The sequence below is a fragment of the Rhopilema esculentum genome, chromosome 10 (assembly GCF_057945365.1).
Source record: "Rhopilema esculentum isolate cy_ngs chromosome 10, ASM5794536v1, whole genome shotgun sequence".
Lineage (NCBI taxonomy): Eukaryota > Metazoa > Cnidaria > Scyphozoa > Rhizostomeae > Rhizostomatidae > Rhopilema > Rhopilema esculentum.
In genome coordinates, this window is record NC_142824.1 from 5224533 (window position 1) to 5244607 (window position 20075).

General features: G+C 35.5%; 1 protein-coding gene across 1 annotated transcript in view; it reads left to right on the forward strand.

Annotated features, from left to right (window-relative positions):
• Positions 1–20075, forward strand: part of LOC148959245 (uncharacterized) — a 73250-nt gene that overhangs the window by 17952 nt on the left and 35223 nt on the right. Inside the window, exons 2-23 of the mRNA XM_089110822.1 lie at positions 5746–5847; positions 7773–7895; positions 8074–8196; positions 8664–8786; positions 8964–9086; positions 9254–9376; positions 9544–9666; positions 9844–9966; positions 10134–10256; positions 10424–10546; positions 10724–10846; positions 11314–11436; positions 11604–11726; positions 12194–12316; positions 12484–12606; positions 14244–14366; positions 14824–14946; positions 15412–15534; positions 15702–15824; positions 17472–17594; positions 18052–18174; positions 19820–19942. Coding sequence (XP_088966948.1) covers positions 5746–5847; positions 7773–7895; positions 8074–8196; positions 8664–8786; positions 8964–9086; positions 9254–9376; positions 9544–9666; positions 9844–9966; positions 10134–10256; positions 10424–10546; positions 10724–10846; positions 11314–11436; positions 11604–11726; positions 12194–12316; positions 12484–12606; positions 14244–14366; positions 14824–14946; positions 15412–15534; positions 15702–15824; positions 17472–17594; positions 18052–18174; positions 19820–19942 — 2685 coding nt within the window. The remainder of the gene's footprint in view (positions 1–5745; positions 5848–7772; positions 7896–8073; positions 8197–8663; positions 8787–8963; positions 9087–9253; positions 9377–9543; positions 9667–9843; positions 9967–10133; positions 10257–10423; positions 10547–10723; positions 10847–11313; positions 11437–11603; positions 11727–12193; positions 12317–12483; positions 12607–14243; positions 14367–14823; positions 14947–15411; positions 15535–15701; positions 15825–17471; positions 17595–18051; positions 18175–19819; positions 19943–20075) is intronic.

Consider the following 20075-nt stretch of genomic DNA (forward strand, 5'->3'; position numbering starts at 1 on the left):
ACGAAATATATTTTTATGCCGTCATAATTTCGCCACATTTTCTGTTCTTATCCCTTAAAATTTTCCAATGAAACAATGTTAGAAGAAAGATCAAACTATTATAATTTGAACCATAGAAATAGGAGGCAAAAGCATATTTTCATTGGGCCATATTTATCTCTAGATCAGATAATCTACAACATATCTTGCTGATATTGCACGTTTAGTGGTCTTTGATTGTGTTCCTTTGGATCATATGGTACCAATTCAAAATAAATATTTTCGTCATCGTTGTAAAGTTAATTTTGCAAGCCTTGTTTCCTGTTAAACTGATAGACAATATGCAGGAAGAACTTTTCCGTCAGTACGTATTAAGAAAATCTAAGAAATAGAAGATCTAAGGAATAGAATATCAAGAATTTCTGAATTTTGACCCCATAATTTGAAAAAAAGTCTTGATGACGTTGTGAAATGGATGAGCTATGGCTACTTGAGCACAGGCCTTTTCTCAATCAAACCTTTGCAATTTGGACGCCACATTTAAGAACTCCTTTAAGCCTGCAAAAAACCACAAGTTGTCCATGCTACCGTGATATTCAGCGATGGCATTATTTTGGGGAGCTTTATGTTGATCTTGAAAATTTAAAGTATGAGACTCAATCAAATCATGAATCACTTACGACGTGATATGCTGCATTTTTGTTGTCTGTGCTCCAGACGAACAAAGAAAATTATAATCTGATCTCTTTGTTAAAGCCATCAAGAAAGGATAATACCCATAGTGCTAATTCAATGTAAGGACCGTGACCTAAGACCGCAAATTTGATTCTTCCCGTTTTCTAATTGATCACTACGTGCTCAAATAGACATGGTAAATTCAATTCAAATCTGTCAGTAGACAGTACTTACATGACAAAGAGACTAATAACGAAAGGAGGATATTCATATTTTATTTACATTATATAGAACTGCATTGATGGCTGGATGATTGATTTCCCGCGAGGGGTGGGGGACCCTCAAGAAATCTTTGCTGACCGTGCCCTTCAATTTAGTAGCTGGACAATCCATTAATGATTTATCTAATCTAGAGCAATCAGTGATACAAGAGGTCGACCGATCAATACATATTACAGTCAATCATATTACAGTCAGTCGATTACATTCGGTGATACAAGTTATTCATAATGTAAACATAATTCTAACATCTTCAACTAAATAAAAATAACAGCTTTTTATTATTTTCATTTTTCCACCCAGTTTCGTTGTTTTCCTCAGTGGGAAATAAGTTTGAAAAAATTGGATTGCGAGTTTGGCTAATTATTGCGGAACTAAAACTAGATATCAAATTCGCAAGTAGTTTTGATCTTATCATATAAAGTTCTTATTTGATTATTTAGAACTAGCTAATATTGTATCAGGTATGTTGAAGGCCACAGAGAGGTTACAAAGGCCCTTGGGGTTGTTTTTAAAGAAATTAAGAGAGAAATTAAAGTTGTATGAGAGAAATTTTTTCATATTATTCACGAGATCAAGCAAAAGCGTGCGCACTAATGGACAGACACATTTAACGGTAACCAGTTCAATGCAGTGGACCAGACCTCTATTCTGTGCCCAAACCATTAAAACGACGGACTTGTTTTAAAAATCCAAGTTGGTTGCGACCCATAGATCTGAAAAGCGGAGAAGAAGGAAATATGGTGAACTTTGCGAACGCAATTTTGAATTATCGTGGACAATCGATTTTCTCATAGTGTAGTATAAGGAATTTGCTTTGTGTTCGATTTTTTTGAGTATAAATCGCAGTGCGGAAGGAGTAAAAAATTGCTAGGGATTAATACAGAAGGAATACAAAACACCAGCAGTCATCTAAAGATAGGTTGGACAGCCAGTTACATCTTCATAAATTACAATTCTTAAAAGTAAATTTCATAGTAAATAATCCCTAAACATATCAAACTTTTACAATTCGGATTGTGCCACAAAGGCCAGCATGCCATGATTTACTTTTCTTTTTTCTGAGCACACACAAATAAAAAATATGAAACTGATAGCAGAAGCAGACTAAGGCCCCGTTCACACGTCAACGGTTGCATTCCATTGGAACAAATAAATGAGCTGCTCAGACGGGAATGGAACAATCAAGTACCACTTTTTCTCCTCTTCACGCGGGAACACACTCGCTCCATTCCAATTTTTCTGTTAAAAATGAAACAAAGAGTTTATGAAGCTTTCCGTTTTTTGAACTACTTCACCTTTTCACACAGGAAAGGAACGGAGCGATGGCCTACTCTTCCACTTTTCGTATCACTAAGCGAAACGATTTAGAGTGTTCTCATGTGAACGCAACCCCTGAGGGTTCCACTTTTTGGAACAGAACGATATGGAACGGTGCGCAAATGTTCATCTTGAAGAAAAAAATATATATTTTTATAATTGGGCCTGCAGATAAGACCTAAATTTCAAAGTGGCCCTTCTTGAAATAAGGTTGGGCAAATGTGGCTTTAAATATATTTCAAAATAATATTTTGCAGTCATTATCTTTCGTTTAAAATGGTCAGTATTTTTGAGCCATTTATCTGTTACGTTTGATAAATCAAATTCTTTAAATCAATTTCTTTTCTGAATGAGGTTCCTTATACATTAAAGCCTTAGGGAATTTGACCACCCCCGTCCCCTTCTTTGTGGCCCTGGATATGTTCAGACTATCAAAATTTGTGGAAAGCACAGACAAGTTTGCTCGCTTTAACTATAAACTACTGTTTTATCACTGCACACTTTTACTGTCTATCACTGCACAAAACCATTTTATCACTGCACAAATTGGTTATCACAGCACCTTAGCATTAGGTATGTAAAAAAAGTTAACATACGCATTGAGGAAGTAACACTCCCGGATAATTAGACACACCCTGTATTCATGTTACGATTCGAATACTGCCATGGACGTAACCTTATAAATTTATTGCATTGACGTATTAGCTTACTTCCCGTTATCTTATTACGCGTAATTTTTTTAAAAGAAAGTAAGGTCCGATGCTGATAGGCAATTTCTTAAAATTTCTGGCTATTTTGCTATCAAAAGTTTCTTACAGTCTGTTTCTTAAATTTCTTAAGTAATGAATTTTTAAACGTGCTTCGAAAGTGAAGTAGATAGTTCATTCGAATTCAGAGTTAAACTAACAAAATGATCAAGGAATTTTGTTTACCTATAATGACTAACTCTGTTGATATCTGTAAACCGTTAAGCTCAATTAACTTCATCAATGTCAAGTTGAAGTTAAAACAAATTTTTAAATGGAATCTTCTTGAGTGTGGAATCTACTGAGAATGAATGCAAACTTCGTGTCAAGTGTAGTGTTGCAATATACAGTGATGTTCAATGTCAAGAGTGTTTTAAGTGTCAACTCGGAAAACTAAAACTGCAAATTATAAAAGTTTCTTAGCTTTTTTGATTTGGGTAGGGTTGTTTCTGAACTTTTGATAAATTGAGCCCACCGTTTCTATAACCTGTTTCTTATAAAAAAATGAGTGTAACAGAAGATAATATCGCATTACCATAAGATGCCGCTATGGCAACAACAGGATGTAGATAAACGTATAACCTGTATGTAAGTTGGCAAGTTAGATTTTGAGACATACATAGAGTATCCTGGGTACCAGAACCGCAAAAATTTAACGGCAGCAAAAGAATAATGAGAGCTGCGGAGGCGAAGGAGAGAGAAGAGGGAAGAAGAAAAGCGGCTCTGGTTCCATGAATTGCCAACCTCCTTCTCGTATTACAGTTAAACCAATCAGAATCCTAGATCCACGAAGTAGAATCTTCAGCGTGATTGGTCAATATCTCGCCACTCAGCTAATCACACTAATCATACAGAACATATATTACATTATGTGCTAATCATAAACTATGCCGTTTTTCTGTACGCTTCGGACAGGCAGTACTTGTAAAAGACTGCGCTGGGCCTTGTCACTGTACGCTTCGGACAGGTAGTACTTGAGAAAGACTGCGCTGGGCCTTGTCGCTGTACGCTTCGGACAGGCAGTACTTGTAAAAGACTGCGCTGGGCCTTGTCGCTGTACGCTTCGGACAGGCAGTACTTGTAAAAGACTGCGCTGGGCCTTGTCACTGTACGCTTCGGACAGGTAGTACTTGAGAAAGACTGCGCTGGGCCTTGTCACTGTACGCTTCGGACAGGTAGTACTTGAGAAAGACTGCGCTGGGTCTTGTCGCTGTACGCCTCAGACAGGCAGAAGATGATTTGCCACTCGCCAAATGTCGTCTTTCCTTGTAATTCTCTACGCGGACAAGGGCACTAACATTGGTTGCAAAAATGGGATGTTGGATGTCACGTTTTAATGATAATTCACCAAAACCCACTTAAAGTTTGCAGTGACGTACCAAGGCTGGTTGCATTTAACGCGCCTTTCTTCCAGAATAACATACTTGGAAAAAATATGGCCAGAATGAAAATATGTCATGCAGATCGTTTCCATAAGATGGCTTCTAACCACATTACAACAAAGGCATTAGTAAAATTACAGCTAAAACAACTTTTTATGACCAAGTATCAACATACTTTGAGATACTGAACTGATCCAAATGCTAATTTCTTTGTGAATTCATGAAAAGTTTCAAAAGGGCGATCAATTGCAAAACTCTGTTTTGATTATATTTTTGGTGATTTTAGTTAGGCATGGCCAGACAAAACACGAGGTATGGTCATGATGATAAAAATTGGTACGGCTATTTGGGAAATCCTGCATTTTTGCCATGCCCAGCAATATGGAGAGCGTGTTTGTATTGTTTTGAAGTCAGATTTTAGAGTGGGAAGATTGAAAACTTGGGAGCCTTTTTAGAATTTTAAGAACAATAGACCTATAGAATAGTCTTGACACAGCACTTTTCAGATGGTCATTACCAGTGTGACGAATATTGCCCTAGCTACACTCGCGAAAGATCCATTTCTTATACTCAAGTAAATTAGAATATTGATAGAAATTTTGATTTTTTTGCAGATGGAAGTATATTTTCTAAATCCAAGGAAGCTTATTATTCATGTGCTGGTTATCTTGGTCCTCTCTCTTGAAAATCCCGTCAATGGTTTGCATGATTAATTCTGATACATTTTCAATAAATAGAAAATGGTGTTGATTGCACATTTCTTGCTTGAGGTTTTTTATACTATTCGAGGGCAATTTTCTAAAAACTCTGCTGATTTTAAAAGTCAACATGCAACAATATTTTTTGAGGGTATGAGTCTAAAATTGTTCTTTATATCATTCTTATGAATAAAAATATGGAGATTTTGTACGAACTGAGAAAGAAACATACAAACGAAGTACAAGTTTGCTATGTGAACGAAAAGCTTTCTTGGGGAAAGTCACGCTTGTCTTTTTTGCTCAAAAAACACAGATTGAATAATGTCGACAATATTCCAGCCTGGCTATTATTCTCAATTGTTTTTTTTTTAATTTTAATTGATTCTTGCAGTAGTCCGGCTGCTTTTGTCAATGCAAAGAGTTACATATTTGTGTTTGTTGGCAATTGTTCCTGTGCAATTTTGCGGCCCTGTTCAAACATCCTAGCCCTGCATTTCTGATTTTGACCAACTTCTAAAGAGTCTATTTGTACCTAAGATTCTCTAATCATTGCTTCGGCTTCTACTAAGTAATTCAAAACAGACAAATTTTTGTAAGTTGTTTGAAATTTAACTATACCTCTATAATTCTATTTCATGGATATGCTTTCTTGTTCTGTACACTCAGGTCAAAGCTGCTCTCCTCCTTGCAGCTCTCAAGGAGGGACTTGCATTTCTGGAGCTTGCAATTGCCGCGCAGGATATATAGGAAATGGATTTACCTGCTATGGTTTGTTTACATTGAGCTGTATCTAAATTTACTTGTTGCATTGACTTTTGTTCGGTAAAATTGGAAAAGCGTAGCTTTTTAATGTAGTGAAATGGCTAATGATTTTAATATAAACAGAAATATATACCTTTTACAATAGTAATTCTATTTTACATTTGCAAAAGTTATGCTAATAAGGAACATTTGTTATTTATGGGCTACTAACACAAAAAAAATGCCGAATTTGGAAGCATGGCCATTAGAGAATCCACTGTTTTTGGATCAAAGTCAGTGGCGTGGTGACTCAAAATTGGCTAGGGAGGCACCAACCTTTTTCGGCGCCTTTTAAAGTTAAGTCCATGGTACAACTCCACCAGGGGCGTGAAATGTGATTGATAATAAGGGGGCACAACGTAATCATTGTTCAGGGGCCTCACGAAGGCCGCCACCACAGTTGGCGGGAAGAAAAAATTTTAAAAGTATAACATTATATGGACTGCCGGAAACTGCATCTAAAATGATTTCAACATCGATTAGGATTGAAAAAAGATCCTAGGCAGTATTCATAAACTTTCTTTATCATAATGACATAAAGTTTAGATGGTACATGGGTTTAATGAAGGGCGCCACCATGTTTAACGGCAAGAACAATTTTACAAATATGACGACGCTCTTGAAACTCTACAAAGCCATCTAAAATATTTACAACACCGGTTTAGAAACCAGGAAGATTCATGGAAATGTTCATAAATATTTCTGTATCATTACGCCAAAAATCTCAAAATCTTAAAGGATTTAGTGAAAGCAAGAAAATTTGAGACTCTATCTTTCTAGGAATGACCGGAAACAGCACTGGAAAAATCTACAAATTTCATGGCTTTAGGCCTAATGGAGATTTAAGAAAATATTCACTAGCTTATTTTTATCATTATGTACCATACTTATCTGTTTGCATTTGAAAAGACCGCGACATGAAGACGTTAAAGATATTGCAAAGTTTTAGGAACACGTTTAATAACAAAACATGAGCATAAGAATATCAACCGAAGAACAATTCTATTAAAAGTACAAGGCAAAGTATCTTTGTAAAGTTGAAGCATTTTATGAAAAATCTGATCGTTGAAATTTCCTATAGCATTTAAGTATCATTTCCAACTTCAGTGAGGTCAAGTAAGTCAGTGGGTTGCTTACGGATGTTCGGTAACTTATAGTGGGCTGCCAAGGGATGTTGCGATGCCATCCCTACCCTCGGTCCCAGATCGTCAAGGGCTGCGGAGGAATAAAGAAAGAGACGAGAGAAAGAAATCCTCATATCGAAATATGCGCCTCTTCAGAGCTCGGCTATTTCAAGTGGCTTTCTTCGTTCACATTTATTTTTCACCTAATTTTGGCGACCCTTGAAGAGTTGAATCGCCTTCGGCGCCCCCTGATTTCTGGTCACTGGATGAGCATGTTTCCCCTGGCCCTCCGGCCACCATGCCACTGGTCAGAGTGTGTAACTGAGAAAATATAGCCTGTGGTAACCAGGTATCTTTTCCAGAAAAATGAAAAATTGTCATTCATTTAGTATATATGAACACAGAGAGATAGAGTCTGCATTTGAACAAAGGAAAGGTTATGGTTTGATTTGGACTGTTTTCTTGACTAAAATTTGGAATGGAACTTTTTAACAGATGATCTTAACTTAATGATAACAAGCTTTGCCGTTATAATTATCGTTAAATATAATAATTTAAGAGAGATTTAATATCTGTTTACACTGAATCGCGATTAAAGGAGAGGGTATTCCAGAATATGCCGAGTCATGATTTTTGTGCTGCAATGCTTTTTGGTGGCCCTGTCACTTTGACTGATACAGAGCAGCTTCTTTTTCTGTGCTTCAATCTTTCTCTTTTAAATTTAGTTGATTTAAAATAGATAAAAACGTATTGCTTTGCTGCTTCTAGATTTTGACGAATGTACATTAGGAACGCATAACTGTGATTCAAATGCTACATGCACAAATACTGCAGGCTCATTCACCTGTGCTTGCAATGTTGGTTATACCGGAGTTGGTACATCGTGTACAGGTATGTTATCCTAACTGCTGCTCTTTAGTTGCTGGTTCTTAAAATAATTTAATGTGAAATATAGATATTAGCGACTTTTTTAATTAATCTTTACAGATAATTTGTGTGTGTTCTATTGTGACTTTTTTAAAGATTTTTGCATTTTAATTTATGATAGATGCCTCTTTGTTGCCTCTAGATATAGACGAATGTACATTAGGAACGCATAACTGTGATTCAAATGCTGCATGCACAAATACTGCAGGCTCATTCTTCTGCTCTTGCAATGTTGGTTATACCGGACCTGGGACATCATGCATAGGTATGTCATTCTAACAGTTGTTCTAAGAGTAATCGGTTTTAAGCGAATTTCAAATTCTACGCAGATTTAAGAAACCTTTTTTTATTAAAATGAGCTGATGGTTTTTGTATGATCTACGGTGCCATTTTTAGGATTGTTGCATTATAATTGATGATACGTGCTCTTTGTTGCTTCTAAATATAAACGAGTGTACATTAGGGACGCATAACTGTGATTCAAATGCTGCATGCACAAATAATACAGACTCGTTCATTTGTGCTTGCAATAGTGGTTATACCGGACCTGGGACATCATGTACAGGTATGTGCTGTTTTAAGGTTAATTGGTCTTAAACTAATTTCAAATTCTACGTAGACTTTAGAGACGTTTTTAATAAAACTGAACAGATAATTTGTGTGTAATCTACTGTGCATTGCTTAGGATATTTGCATTTTAATTTATGATATATGCCTCTTTGTTGCTTCTAGATATAGACGAATGTACATTAGGGACGCATAACTGTGATTCAAATGCTGCATGCACAAATACTGCAGGCTCATTCTTCTGCTCTTGCAATGTTGGTTATACCGGACCTGGGACATCATGCATAGGTATGTCATTCTAACAGTTGCTCTTAGAGTAATCGGTTTTAAGCGAATTTCAAATTCTACGCAGATTTAAGAAACCTTTTTTTATTAAAATGAGCTGATGGTTTTTGTCTGATCTACGGTGCAATTTTTAGGATTGTTGCATTATAATTGATGATACGTGCTCTTTGTTGCTTCTAGATATAAACGAGTGTACATTAGGAACGCATAACTGTGATTCAAATGCTGCATGCACAAATATCAAAGGCTCGTTCATTTGTGCTTGCAATAGTGGTTATACCGGACCTGGGACATCATGTACAGGTATGTGCTGTTTTAAGGTTTATTGGTCTTAAACGAACTTCAAAATCTACGTAGATTTTGGAGACGTTTTTAATAAAACTGAACAGATAATTTGTGTGCAATCTATTTTGCCTTCCTTATGATATTTGCATTTTAATTTATGATAGATGCCTCTTTGTTGCTTCTAGATATAGACGAATGTACATTAGGAACGCATAACTGTGATTCAAATGCTGCATGCACAAATACTAAAGGCTCATTCACCTGTGCTTGCAATATTGGTTATACCGGACCTGGGACATCATGTACAGGTAAGTGCTGAAGTAAGGTTTATTGTTCTTAAACGAATTTCAAAATCTACGTAGATTTTAGAGACGTTTTTAATAAAACCGAGCAGATAATTTGTGTGTAATCTATTGTGCCTTCCTTATGATATTTGCATTTTAATTTTTGATAGGTGCCTCTTTGTTGCCTCTAGATATAGACGAATGTACATTAGGAACGCATAACTGTGATTCAAATGCTGCATGCACAAATACTGCAGGCTCATTCTTCTGCTCTTGCAATGTTGGTTATACCGGACCTGGGACATCATGCATAGGTATGTCATTCTAACAGTTGTTCTAAGAGTAATCGGTTTTAAGCGAATTTCAAATTCTACGCAGATTTCAGAAACTTTTTTTTATTAAAATGAGCTGATGGTTTTTGTATGATCTACGGTGCCATTTTTAGGATTGTTGCATTATAATTGATGATACGTGCTCTTTGTTGCTTCTAGATATAAACGAGTGTACATTAGGGACGCATAACTGTGATTCAAATGCTGCATGCACAAATAATACAGACTCGTTCATTTGTGCTTGCAATAGTGGTTATACCGGACCTGGGACATCATGTACAGGTATGTGCTGTTTTAAGGTTAATTGGTCTTAAACTAATTTCAAATTCTACGTAGACTTTAGAGACGTTTTTAATAAAACTGAACAGATAATTTGTGTGTAATCTATTGAGCCTTCCTTATGAAATTTGCATTTTAATTTATGATAGATGCTTCTTTGTTGCTTCTAGATATAGACGAATGTACATTAGGAACGCATAACTGTGATTCAAATGCTGCATGCACAAATACTAAAGGCTCATTCACCTGTGCTTGCAATATTGGTTATACCGGACCTGGGACATCATGTACAGGTAAGTGCTGTTTTAAGGTTTATTGTTCTTAAACGAATTTCAAAATCTACGTAGATTTTGGAGACGTTTTTAATAAAACTGAACAGATAATTTGTGTGTAATCTATTGTGCCTTCCTTATGATATTTGCATTTTAATTTATGATAGATGCTTCTTTGTTGCTTCTAGATATAGACGAATGTACATTAGGAACGCATAACTGTGATTCAAATGCTGCATGCACAAATACTGCAGGCTCATTCTTCTGCTCTTGCAATGTTGGTTATACCGGACCTGGGACATCATGCATAGGTATGTCATTCTAACAGTTGTTCTAAGAGTAATCGGTTTTAAGCGAATTTCAAATTCTACGCAGATTTAAGAAACCTTTTTTTATTAAAATGTGCTGATGGTTTTTGTATGATCTACGGTGCCATTTTTAGGATTGTTACATTATAATTGATGATACGTGCTCTTTGTTGCTTCTAGATATAAACGAGTGTACATTAGGGACGCATAACTGTGATTCAAATGCTAAATGCACAAATAATACAGACTCGTTCATTTGTGCTTGCAATAGTGGTTATACCGGACCTGGGACATCATGTACAGGTATGTGCTGTTTTCAGGTTTATTGTTCTTAAACGAAATTCAAAATCTACGTAGATTTTGGAGACGTTTTTAATAAAACTGAACAGATAATTTGTGTGTAATCTATTGTGCCTTCCTTATGATATTTGCATTTTAATTTATGATAGATGCTTCTTTGTTGCTTCTAGATATAGACGAATGTATGTTAGGAACGCATAACTGTGATTCAAATGCTGCATGCACAAATACTGCAGGCTCATTCTTCTGCTCTTGCAATGTTGGTTATACCGGACCTGGGACATCATGCATAGGTATGTCATTCTAACAGTTGTTCTAAGAGTAATCGGTTTTAAGCGAATTTCAAATTCTACGCAGATTTAAGAAACCTTTTTTTATTAAAATGAGCTGATGGTTTTTGTATGATCTACGGTGCCATTTTTAGGATTGTTACATTATAATTGATGATACGTGCTCTTTGTTGCTTCTAGATATAAACGAGTGTACATTAGGGACGCATAACTGTGATTCAAATGCTGCATGCACAAATAATACAGACTCGTTCATTTGTGCTTGCAATAGTGGTTATACCGGACCTGGGACATCATGTACAGGTATGTGCTGTTTTAAGGTTAATTAGTCTTAAACCAACTTCAAATTCTACGTAGACTTTAGAGACGTTTTTAATAAAACTGAACAGATAATTTGTGTGTAATCTACTGTGCATTGCTTAGGATATTTGCATTTTAATTTATGATAGATGCCTCTTTATTGCTTCTAGATATAGACGAATGTACATTAGGGACGAATAACTGTGATTCAAATGCTGCATGCACAAATACTAAAGGCTCATTCACCTGTGCTTGCAATATTGGTTATACCGGACCTGGGACATCATGTACAGGTAAGTGCTGTTTTAAGGTTTATTGTTCTTAAACGAATTTCAAAATCTACGTAGATTTTGGAGACGTTTTTAATAAAACTGAACAGATAATTTGTGTGTAATCTATTGTGCCTTCCTTATGATATTTGCATTTTAATTTATGATAGATGCTTCTTTGTTGCTTCTAGATATAGACGAATGTATGTTAGGAACGCATAACTGTGATTCAAATGCTGCATGCACAAATACTGCAGGCTCATTCTTCTGCTCTTGCAATGTTGGTTATACCGGACCTGGGACATCATGCATAGGTATGTCATTCTAACAGTTGTTCTAAGAGTAATCGGTTTTAAGCGAATTTCAAATTCTACCCAGATTTAAGAAACCTTATTTTATTAAAATGAGCTGATGGTTTTTGTATGATCTACGGTGCCATTTTTAGGATTGTTACATTATAATTGATGATACGTGCTCTTTGTTGCTTCTAGATAGAAACGAGTGTACATTAGGGACGCATAACTGTGATTCAAATGCTGCATGCACAAATAATACAGACTCGTTCATTTGTGCTTGCAATAGTGGTTATACCGGACCTGGGACATCATGTACAGGTATATACTGTTTTAAGGTTAATTGGTCTTAAACTAATTTCAAATTCTACGTAGACTTTAGAGACGTTTTTAATAAAACTGAACAGATAATTTGTGTGTAATCTATTGAGCCTTCCTTATGAAATTTGCATTTTAATTTATGATAGATGCTTCTTTGTTGCTTCTAGATATAGACGAATGTACATTAGGAACGCATAACTGTGATTCAAATGCCGCATGCACAAATACTAAAGGCTCATTCACCTGTGCTTGCAATATTGGTTATACCGGACCTGGGACATCATGTACAGGTAAGTGCTGTTTTAAGGTTTATTGTTCTTAAACGAATTTCAAAATCTACGTAGATTTTGGAGACGTTTTTAAAAAAACTGAACAGATAATTTGTGTGTAATCTATTGTGCCTTCCTTATGATATTTGCATTTTAATTTATGATAGATGCTTCTTTGTTGCTTCTAGATATAGACGAATGTACATTAGGAACGCATAACTGTGATTCAAATGCTGCATGCACAAATACTGCAGGCTCATTCTTCTGCTCTTGCAATGTTGGTTATACCGGACCTGGGACATCATGCATAGGTATGTCATTCTAACAGTTGTTCTAAGAGTAATCGGTTTTAAGCGAATTTCAAATTCTACGCAGATTTAAGAAACCTTTTTTTATTAAAATGTGCTGATGGTTTTTGTATGATCTACGGTGCCATTTTTAGGATTGTTACATTATAATTGATGATACGTGCTCTTTGTTGCTTCTAGATATAAACGAGTGTACATTAGGGACGCATAACTGTGATTCAAATGCTAAATGCACAAATAATACAGACTCGTTCATTTGTGCTTGCAATAGTGGTTATACCGGACCTGGGACATCATGTACAGGTATGTGCTGTTTTCAGGTTAATTGGTCTTAAACTAATTTCAAATTCTACGTAGACTTTAGAGACGTTTTTAATAAAACTGAACAGATAATTTGTGTGTAATCTACTGTGCATTGCTTAGGATATTTGCATTTTAATTTATGATAGATGCCTCTTTGTTGCTTCTAGATATAGACGAATGTACATTACGGACGAATAACTGTGATTCAAATGCTGCATGCACAAATACTAAAGGCTCATTCACCTGTGCTTGCAATATTGGTTATACCGGACCTGGGACATCATGTACAGGTAAGTGCTGTTTTAAGGTTTATTGTTCTTAAACGAATTTCAAAATCTACGTAGATTTTGGAGACGTTTTTAATAAAACTGAACAGATAATTTGTGTGTAATCTATTGTGCCTTCCTTATGATATTTGCATTTTAATTTATGATAGATGCTTCTTTGTTGCTTCTAGATATAGACGAATGTATGTTAGGAACGCATAACTGTGATTCAAATGCTGCATGCACAAATACTGCAGGCTCATTCTTCTGCTCTTGCAATGTTGGTTATACCGGACCTGGGACATCATGCATAGGTATGTCATTCTAACAGTTGTTCTAAGAGTAATCGGTTTTAAGCGAATTTCAAATTCTACCCAGATTTAAGAAACCTTATTTTATTAAAATGAGCTGATGGTTTTTGTATGATCTACGGTGCCATTTTTAGGATTGTTACATTATAATTGATGATACGTGCTCTTTGTTGCTTCTAGATAGAAACGAGTGTACATTAGGGACGCATAACTGTGATTCAAATGCTGCATGCACAAATAATACAGACTCGTTCATTTGTGCTTGCAATAGTGGTTATACCGGACCTGGGACATCATGTACAGGTATATACTGTTTTAAGGTTAATTGGTCTTAAACTAATTTCAAATTCTACGTAGACTTTAGAGACGTTTTTAATAAAACTGAACAGATAATTTGTGTGTAATCTATTGAGCCTTCCTTATGAAATTTGCATTTTAATTTATGATAGATGCTTCTTTGTTGCTTCTAGATATAGACGAATGTACATTAGGAACGCATAACTGTGATTCAAATGCCGCATGCACAAATACTAAAGGCTCATTCACCTGTGCTTGCAATATTGGTTATACCGGACCTGGGACATCATGTACAGGTAAGTGCTGTTTTAAGGTTTATTGTTCTTAAACGAATTTCAAAATCTACGTAGATTTTGGAGACGTTTTTAAAAAAACTGAACAGATAATTTGTGTGTAATCTATTGTGCCTTCCTTATGATATTTGCATTTTAATTTATGATAGATGCTTCTTTGTTGCTTCTAGATATAGACGAATGTACATTAGGAACGCATAACTGTGATTCAAATGCTGCATGCACAAATACTGCAGGCTCATTCTTCTGCTCTTGCAATGTTGGTTATACCGGACCTGGGACATCATGCATAGGTAAGTGCTGTTTTAAGGTTTATTGTTCTTAAACGAATTTCAAAATCTACGTAGATTTTGGAGACGTTTTTAATAAAACTGAACAGATAATTTGTGTGTAATCTATTGTGCCTTCCTTATGATATTTGCATTTTAATTTATGATAGATGCTTCTATGTTGCTTCTAGATATAGACGAATGTACATTAGGAACGCATAACTGTGATTCAAATGCTGCATGCACAAATACTGCAGGTTCATTCACCTGTGCTTGCAATACTGGTTATACCGGACCTGGGACAACATGTACAGGTATGTGCTGTTTTAATGTTAATTGGTCTTAAACGAATTTCAAATTTTACGTAGATTTCAGAGACGTTTTTTATAAAACCGAGCAGATATTTTGTGTGTAATCTATTGTGCCTTCCTTATGATATTTGCATTTTAATTTTTGATTGTGCCTCTTTGTTGCCTCTAGATATAGACGAATGTATATTAGGACGCATAACTGTGATTCAAATGCTGCATGCACAAATACTGCAGGCTCATTCTTCTGCTCTTGCAATGTTGGTTATACCGGACCTGGGACATCATGCATAGGTATGTCATTCTAACAGTTGTTCTAAGAGTAATCGGTTTTAAGCGAATTTCAAATTCTACGCAGATTTAAGAAACCTTTTTTTATTAAAATGAGCTGATGGTTTTTGTATGATCTACGGCGCCATTTTTAGGATTGTTACATTATAATTGATGATACGTGCTCTTTGTTGCTTCTAGATATAAACGATTGTACATTAGGGACGCATAACTGTGATTCAAATGCTGCATGCACAAATAATACAGACTCGTTCATTTGTGCTTGCAATAGTGGTTATACCGGACCTGGGACATCATGTACAGGTATGTGCTGTTTTAAGGTTAATTGGTCTTAAACCAATTTCAAATTCTACGTAGACTTTAGAGACGTTTTTAATAAAACTGAACAGATAATTTGTGTGTAATCTACTGTGCATTGCTTAGGATATTTGCATTTTAATTTATGATAGATGCCTCTTTATTGCTTCTAGATATAGACGAATGTACATTAGGGACGCATAACTGTGATTTAAATGCTGCATGCACAAATACTGCAGGCTCATTCTTGTGCTCTTGCAATGTTGGTTATACCGGACCTGGGACATCATGCATAGGTATGTCATTCTAACAGTTGTTCTAAGAGTAATCGGTTTTAAGCGAATTTCAAATTCTACGCAGATTTAAGAAACTTTTTTTTATTAAAATGAGCTTATGGTTTTTGTCTGATCTACGGTGCCATTTTTAGGATTGTTGCATTATAATTGATGATACGTGCTCTTTGTTGCTTCTAGATATAAACGAGTGTACATTAGGAACGCATAACTGTGATTCAAATGCTGCATGCACAAATACTGCAGGCTTATTCTTGTGCTCTTGCAATGTTGGTTATACCGGACCTGGGACATCATGCATAGGTATGTCATTCTAACAGTTGTTCTAAGAGTAATCGGTTTTAAGCGAATTTCAAATTCTACGCAGATTTAAGAAACCTTTTTTTATTAAAATGAGCTGATGGTTTTTGTATGATCTACGGTGCCATTTTTAGGATTGTTGCATTATAATTGATGATACGTGCTCTTTCTTGCTTCTAGATATAAACGAGTGTACATTAGGGACGCATAACTGTGATTCAAATGCTAAATGCACAAATAATACAGACTCGTTCATTTGTGCTTGCAATAGTGGTTATACCGGACCTGGGACATCATGTACAGGTATGTGCTGTTTTCAGGTTAATTGGTCTTAAACTAATTTCAAATTCTACGTAGACTTTAGAGACGTTTTTAATAAAACTGAACAGATAATTTGTGTGTAATCTACTGTGCATTGCTTAGGATATTTGCATTTTAATTTATGATAGATGCCTCTTTGTTGCTTCTAGATATAGACGAATGTACATTACGGACGAATAACTGTGATTCAAATGCTGCATGCACAAATACTAAAGGCTCATTCACCTGTGCTTGCAATATTGGTTATACCGGACCTGGGACATCATGTACAGGTAAGTGCTGTTTTAAGGTTTATTGTTCTTAAACGAATTTCAAAATCTACGTAGATTTTGGAGACGTTTTTAATAAAACTGAACAGATAATTTGTGTGTAATCTATTGTGCCTTCCTTATGATATTTGCATTTTAATTTATGATAGATGCTTCTTTGTTGCTTCTAGATATAGACGAATGTATGTTAGGAACGCATAACTGTGATTCAAATGCTGCATGCACAAATACTGCAGGCTCATTCTTCTGCTCTTGCAATGTTGGTTATACCGGACCTGGGACATCATGCATAGGTATGTCATTCTAACAGTTGTTCTAAGAGTAATCGGTTTTAAGCGAATTTCAAATTCTACCCAGATTTAAGAAACCTTATTTTATTAAAATGAGCTGATGGTTTTTGTATGATCTACGGTGCCATTTTTAGGATTGTTACATTATAATTGATGATACGTGCTCTTTGTTGCTTCTAGATAGAAACGAGTGTACATTAGGGACGCATAACTGTGATTCAAATGCTGCATGCACAAATAATACAGACTCGTTCATTTGTGCTTGCAATAGTGGTTATACCGGACCTGGGACATCATGTACAGGTATATACTGTTTTAAGGTTAATTGGTCTTAAACTAATTTCAAATTCTACGTAGACTTTAGAGACGTTTTTAATAAAACTGAACAGATAATTTGTGTGTAATCTATTGAGCCTTCCTTATGAAATTTGCATTTTAATTTATGATAGATGCTTCTTTGTTGCTTCTAGATATAGACGAATGTACATTAGGAACGCATAACTGTGATTCAAATGCCGCATGCACAAATACTAAAGGCTCATTCACCTGTGCTTGCAATATTGGTTATACCGGACCTGGGACATCATGTACAGGTAAGTGCTGTTTTAAGGTTTATTGTTCTTAAACGAATTTCAAAATCTACGTAGATTTTGGAGACGTTTTTAAAAAAACTGAACAGATAATTTGTGTGTAATCTATTGTGCCTTCCTTATGATATTTGCATTTTAATTTATGATAGATGCTTCTTTGTTGCTTCTAGATATAGACGAATGTACATTAGGAACGCATAACTGTGATTCAAATGCTGCATGCACAAATACTGCAGGCTCATTCTTCTGCTCTTGCAATGTTGGTTATACCGGACCTGGGACATCATGCATAGGTAAGTGCTGTTTTAAGGTTTATTGTTCTTAAACGAATTTCAAAATCTACGTAGATTTTGGAGACGTTTTTAATAAAACTGAACAGATAATTTGTGTGTAATCTATTGTGCCTTCCTTATGATATTTGCATTTTAATTTATGATAGATGCTTCTATGTTGCTTCTAGATATAGACGAATGTACATTAGGAACGCATAACTGTGATTCAAATGCTGCATGCACAAATACTGCAGGTTCATTCACCTGTGCTTGCAATACTGGTTATACCGGACCTGGGACAACATGTACAGGTATGTGCTGTTTTAATGTTAATTGGTCTTAAACGAATTTCAAATTTTACGTAGATTTCAGAGACGTTTTTTATAAAACCGAGCAGATATTTTGTGTGTAATCTATTGTGCCTTCCTTATGATATTTGCATTTTAATTTTTGATTGTGCCTCTTTGTTGCCTCTAGATATAGACGAATGTATATTAGGACGCATAACTGTGATTCAAATGCTGCATGCACAAATACTGCAGGCTCATTCTTCTGCTCTTGCAATGTTGGTTATACCGGACCTGGGACATCATGCATAGGTATGTCATTCTAACAGTTGTTCTAAGAGTAATCGGTTTTAAGCGAATTTCAAATTCTACGCAGATTTAAGAAACCTTTTTTTATTAAAATGAGCTGATGGTTTTTGTATGATCTACGGCGCCATTTTTAGGATTGTTACATTATAATTGATGATACGTGCTCTTTGTTGCTTCTAGATATAAACGATTGTACATTAGGGACGCATAACTGTGATTCAAATGCTGCATGCACAAATAATACAGACTCGTTCATTTGTGCTTGCAATAGTGGTTATACCGGACCTGGGACATCATGTACAGGTATGTGCTGTTTTAAGGTTAATTGGTCTTAAACCAATTTCAAATTCTACGTAGACTTTAGAGACGTTTTTAATAAAACTGAACAGATAATTTGTGTGTAATCTACTGTGCATTGCTTAGGATATTTGCATTTTAATTTATGATAGATGCCTCTTTATTGCTTCTAGATATAGACGAATGTACATTAGGGACGCATAACTGTGATTTAAATGCTGCATGCACAAATACTGCAGGCTCATTCTTGTGCTCTTGCAATGTTGGTTATACCGGACCTGGGACATCATGCATAGGTATGTCATTCTAACAGTTGTTCTAAGAGTAATCGGTTTTAAGCGAATTTCAAATTCTACGCAGATTTAAGAAACTTTTTTTTATTAAAATGAGCTTATGGTTTTTGTCTGATCTACGGTGCCATTTTTAGGATTGTTGCATTATAATTGATGATACGTGCTCTTTGTTGCTTCTAGATATAAACGAGTGTACATTAGGAACGCATAACTGTGATTCAAATGCTGCATGCACAAATACTGCAGGCTTATTCTTGTGCTCTTGCAATGTTGGTTATACCGGACCTGGGACATCATGCATAGGTATGTCATTCTAACAGTTGTTCTAAGAGTAATCGGTTTTAAGCGAATTTCAAATTCTACGCAGATTTAAGAAACCTTTTTTTATTAAAATGAGCTGATGGTTTTTGTATGATCTACGGTGCCATTTTTAGGATTGTTGCATTATAATTGATGATACGTGCTCTTTCTTGCTTCTAGATATAAACGAGTGTACATTAGGGACGCATAACTGTGATTCAAATGCTGCATGCACAAATAATACAGACTCGTTCATTTGTGCTTGCAATAGTGGTTATACCGGACCTGGGACATCATGTACAGGTATGTGCTGTTTTAAGGTTACTTGGTCTTAAACTAATTTCAAATTCTACGTAGACTTTAGAGACGTTTTTAATAAAACTGAACAGATAATTTGTGTGTAATCTATTGTGCCTTCCTTATGATATTTGCATTTTAATTTATGATAGATACTTCTTTGTTGCTTCTAGATATAGACGAATGTACATTAGGAACGCATAACTGTGATTCAAATGCTGCATGCACAAATACTGCAGGTTCATTCACCTGTGCTTGCAATACTGGTTATACCGGACCTGGGACAACATGTACAGGTATGTGCTGTTTTAATGTTAATTGGTCTTAAACGAATTTCAAATTTTACGTAGACTTTAGAGACGTTTTTAATAAAACTGAACAGATAATTTGTGTGTAATCTACTGTGCATTGCTTAGGATATTTGCATTT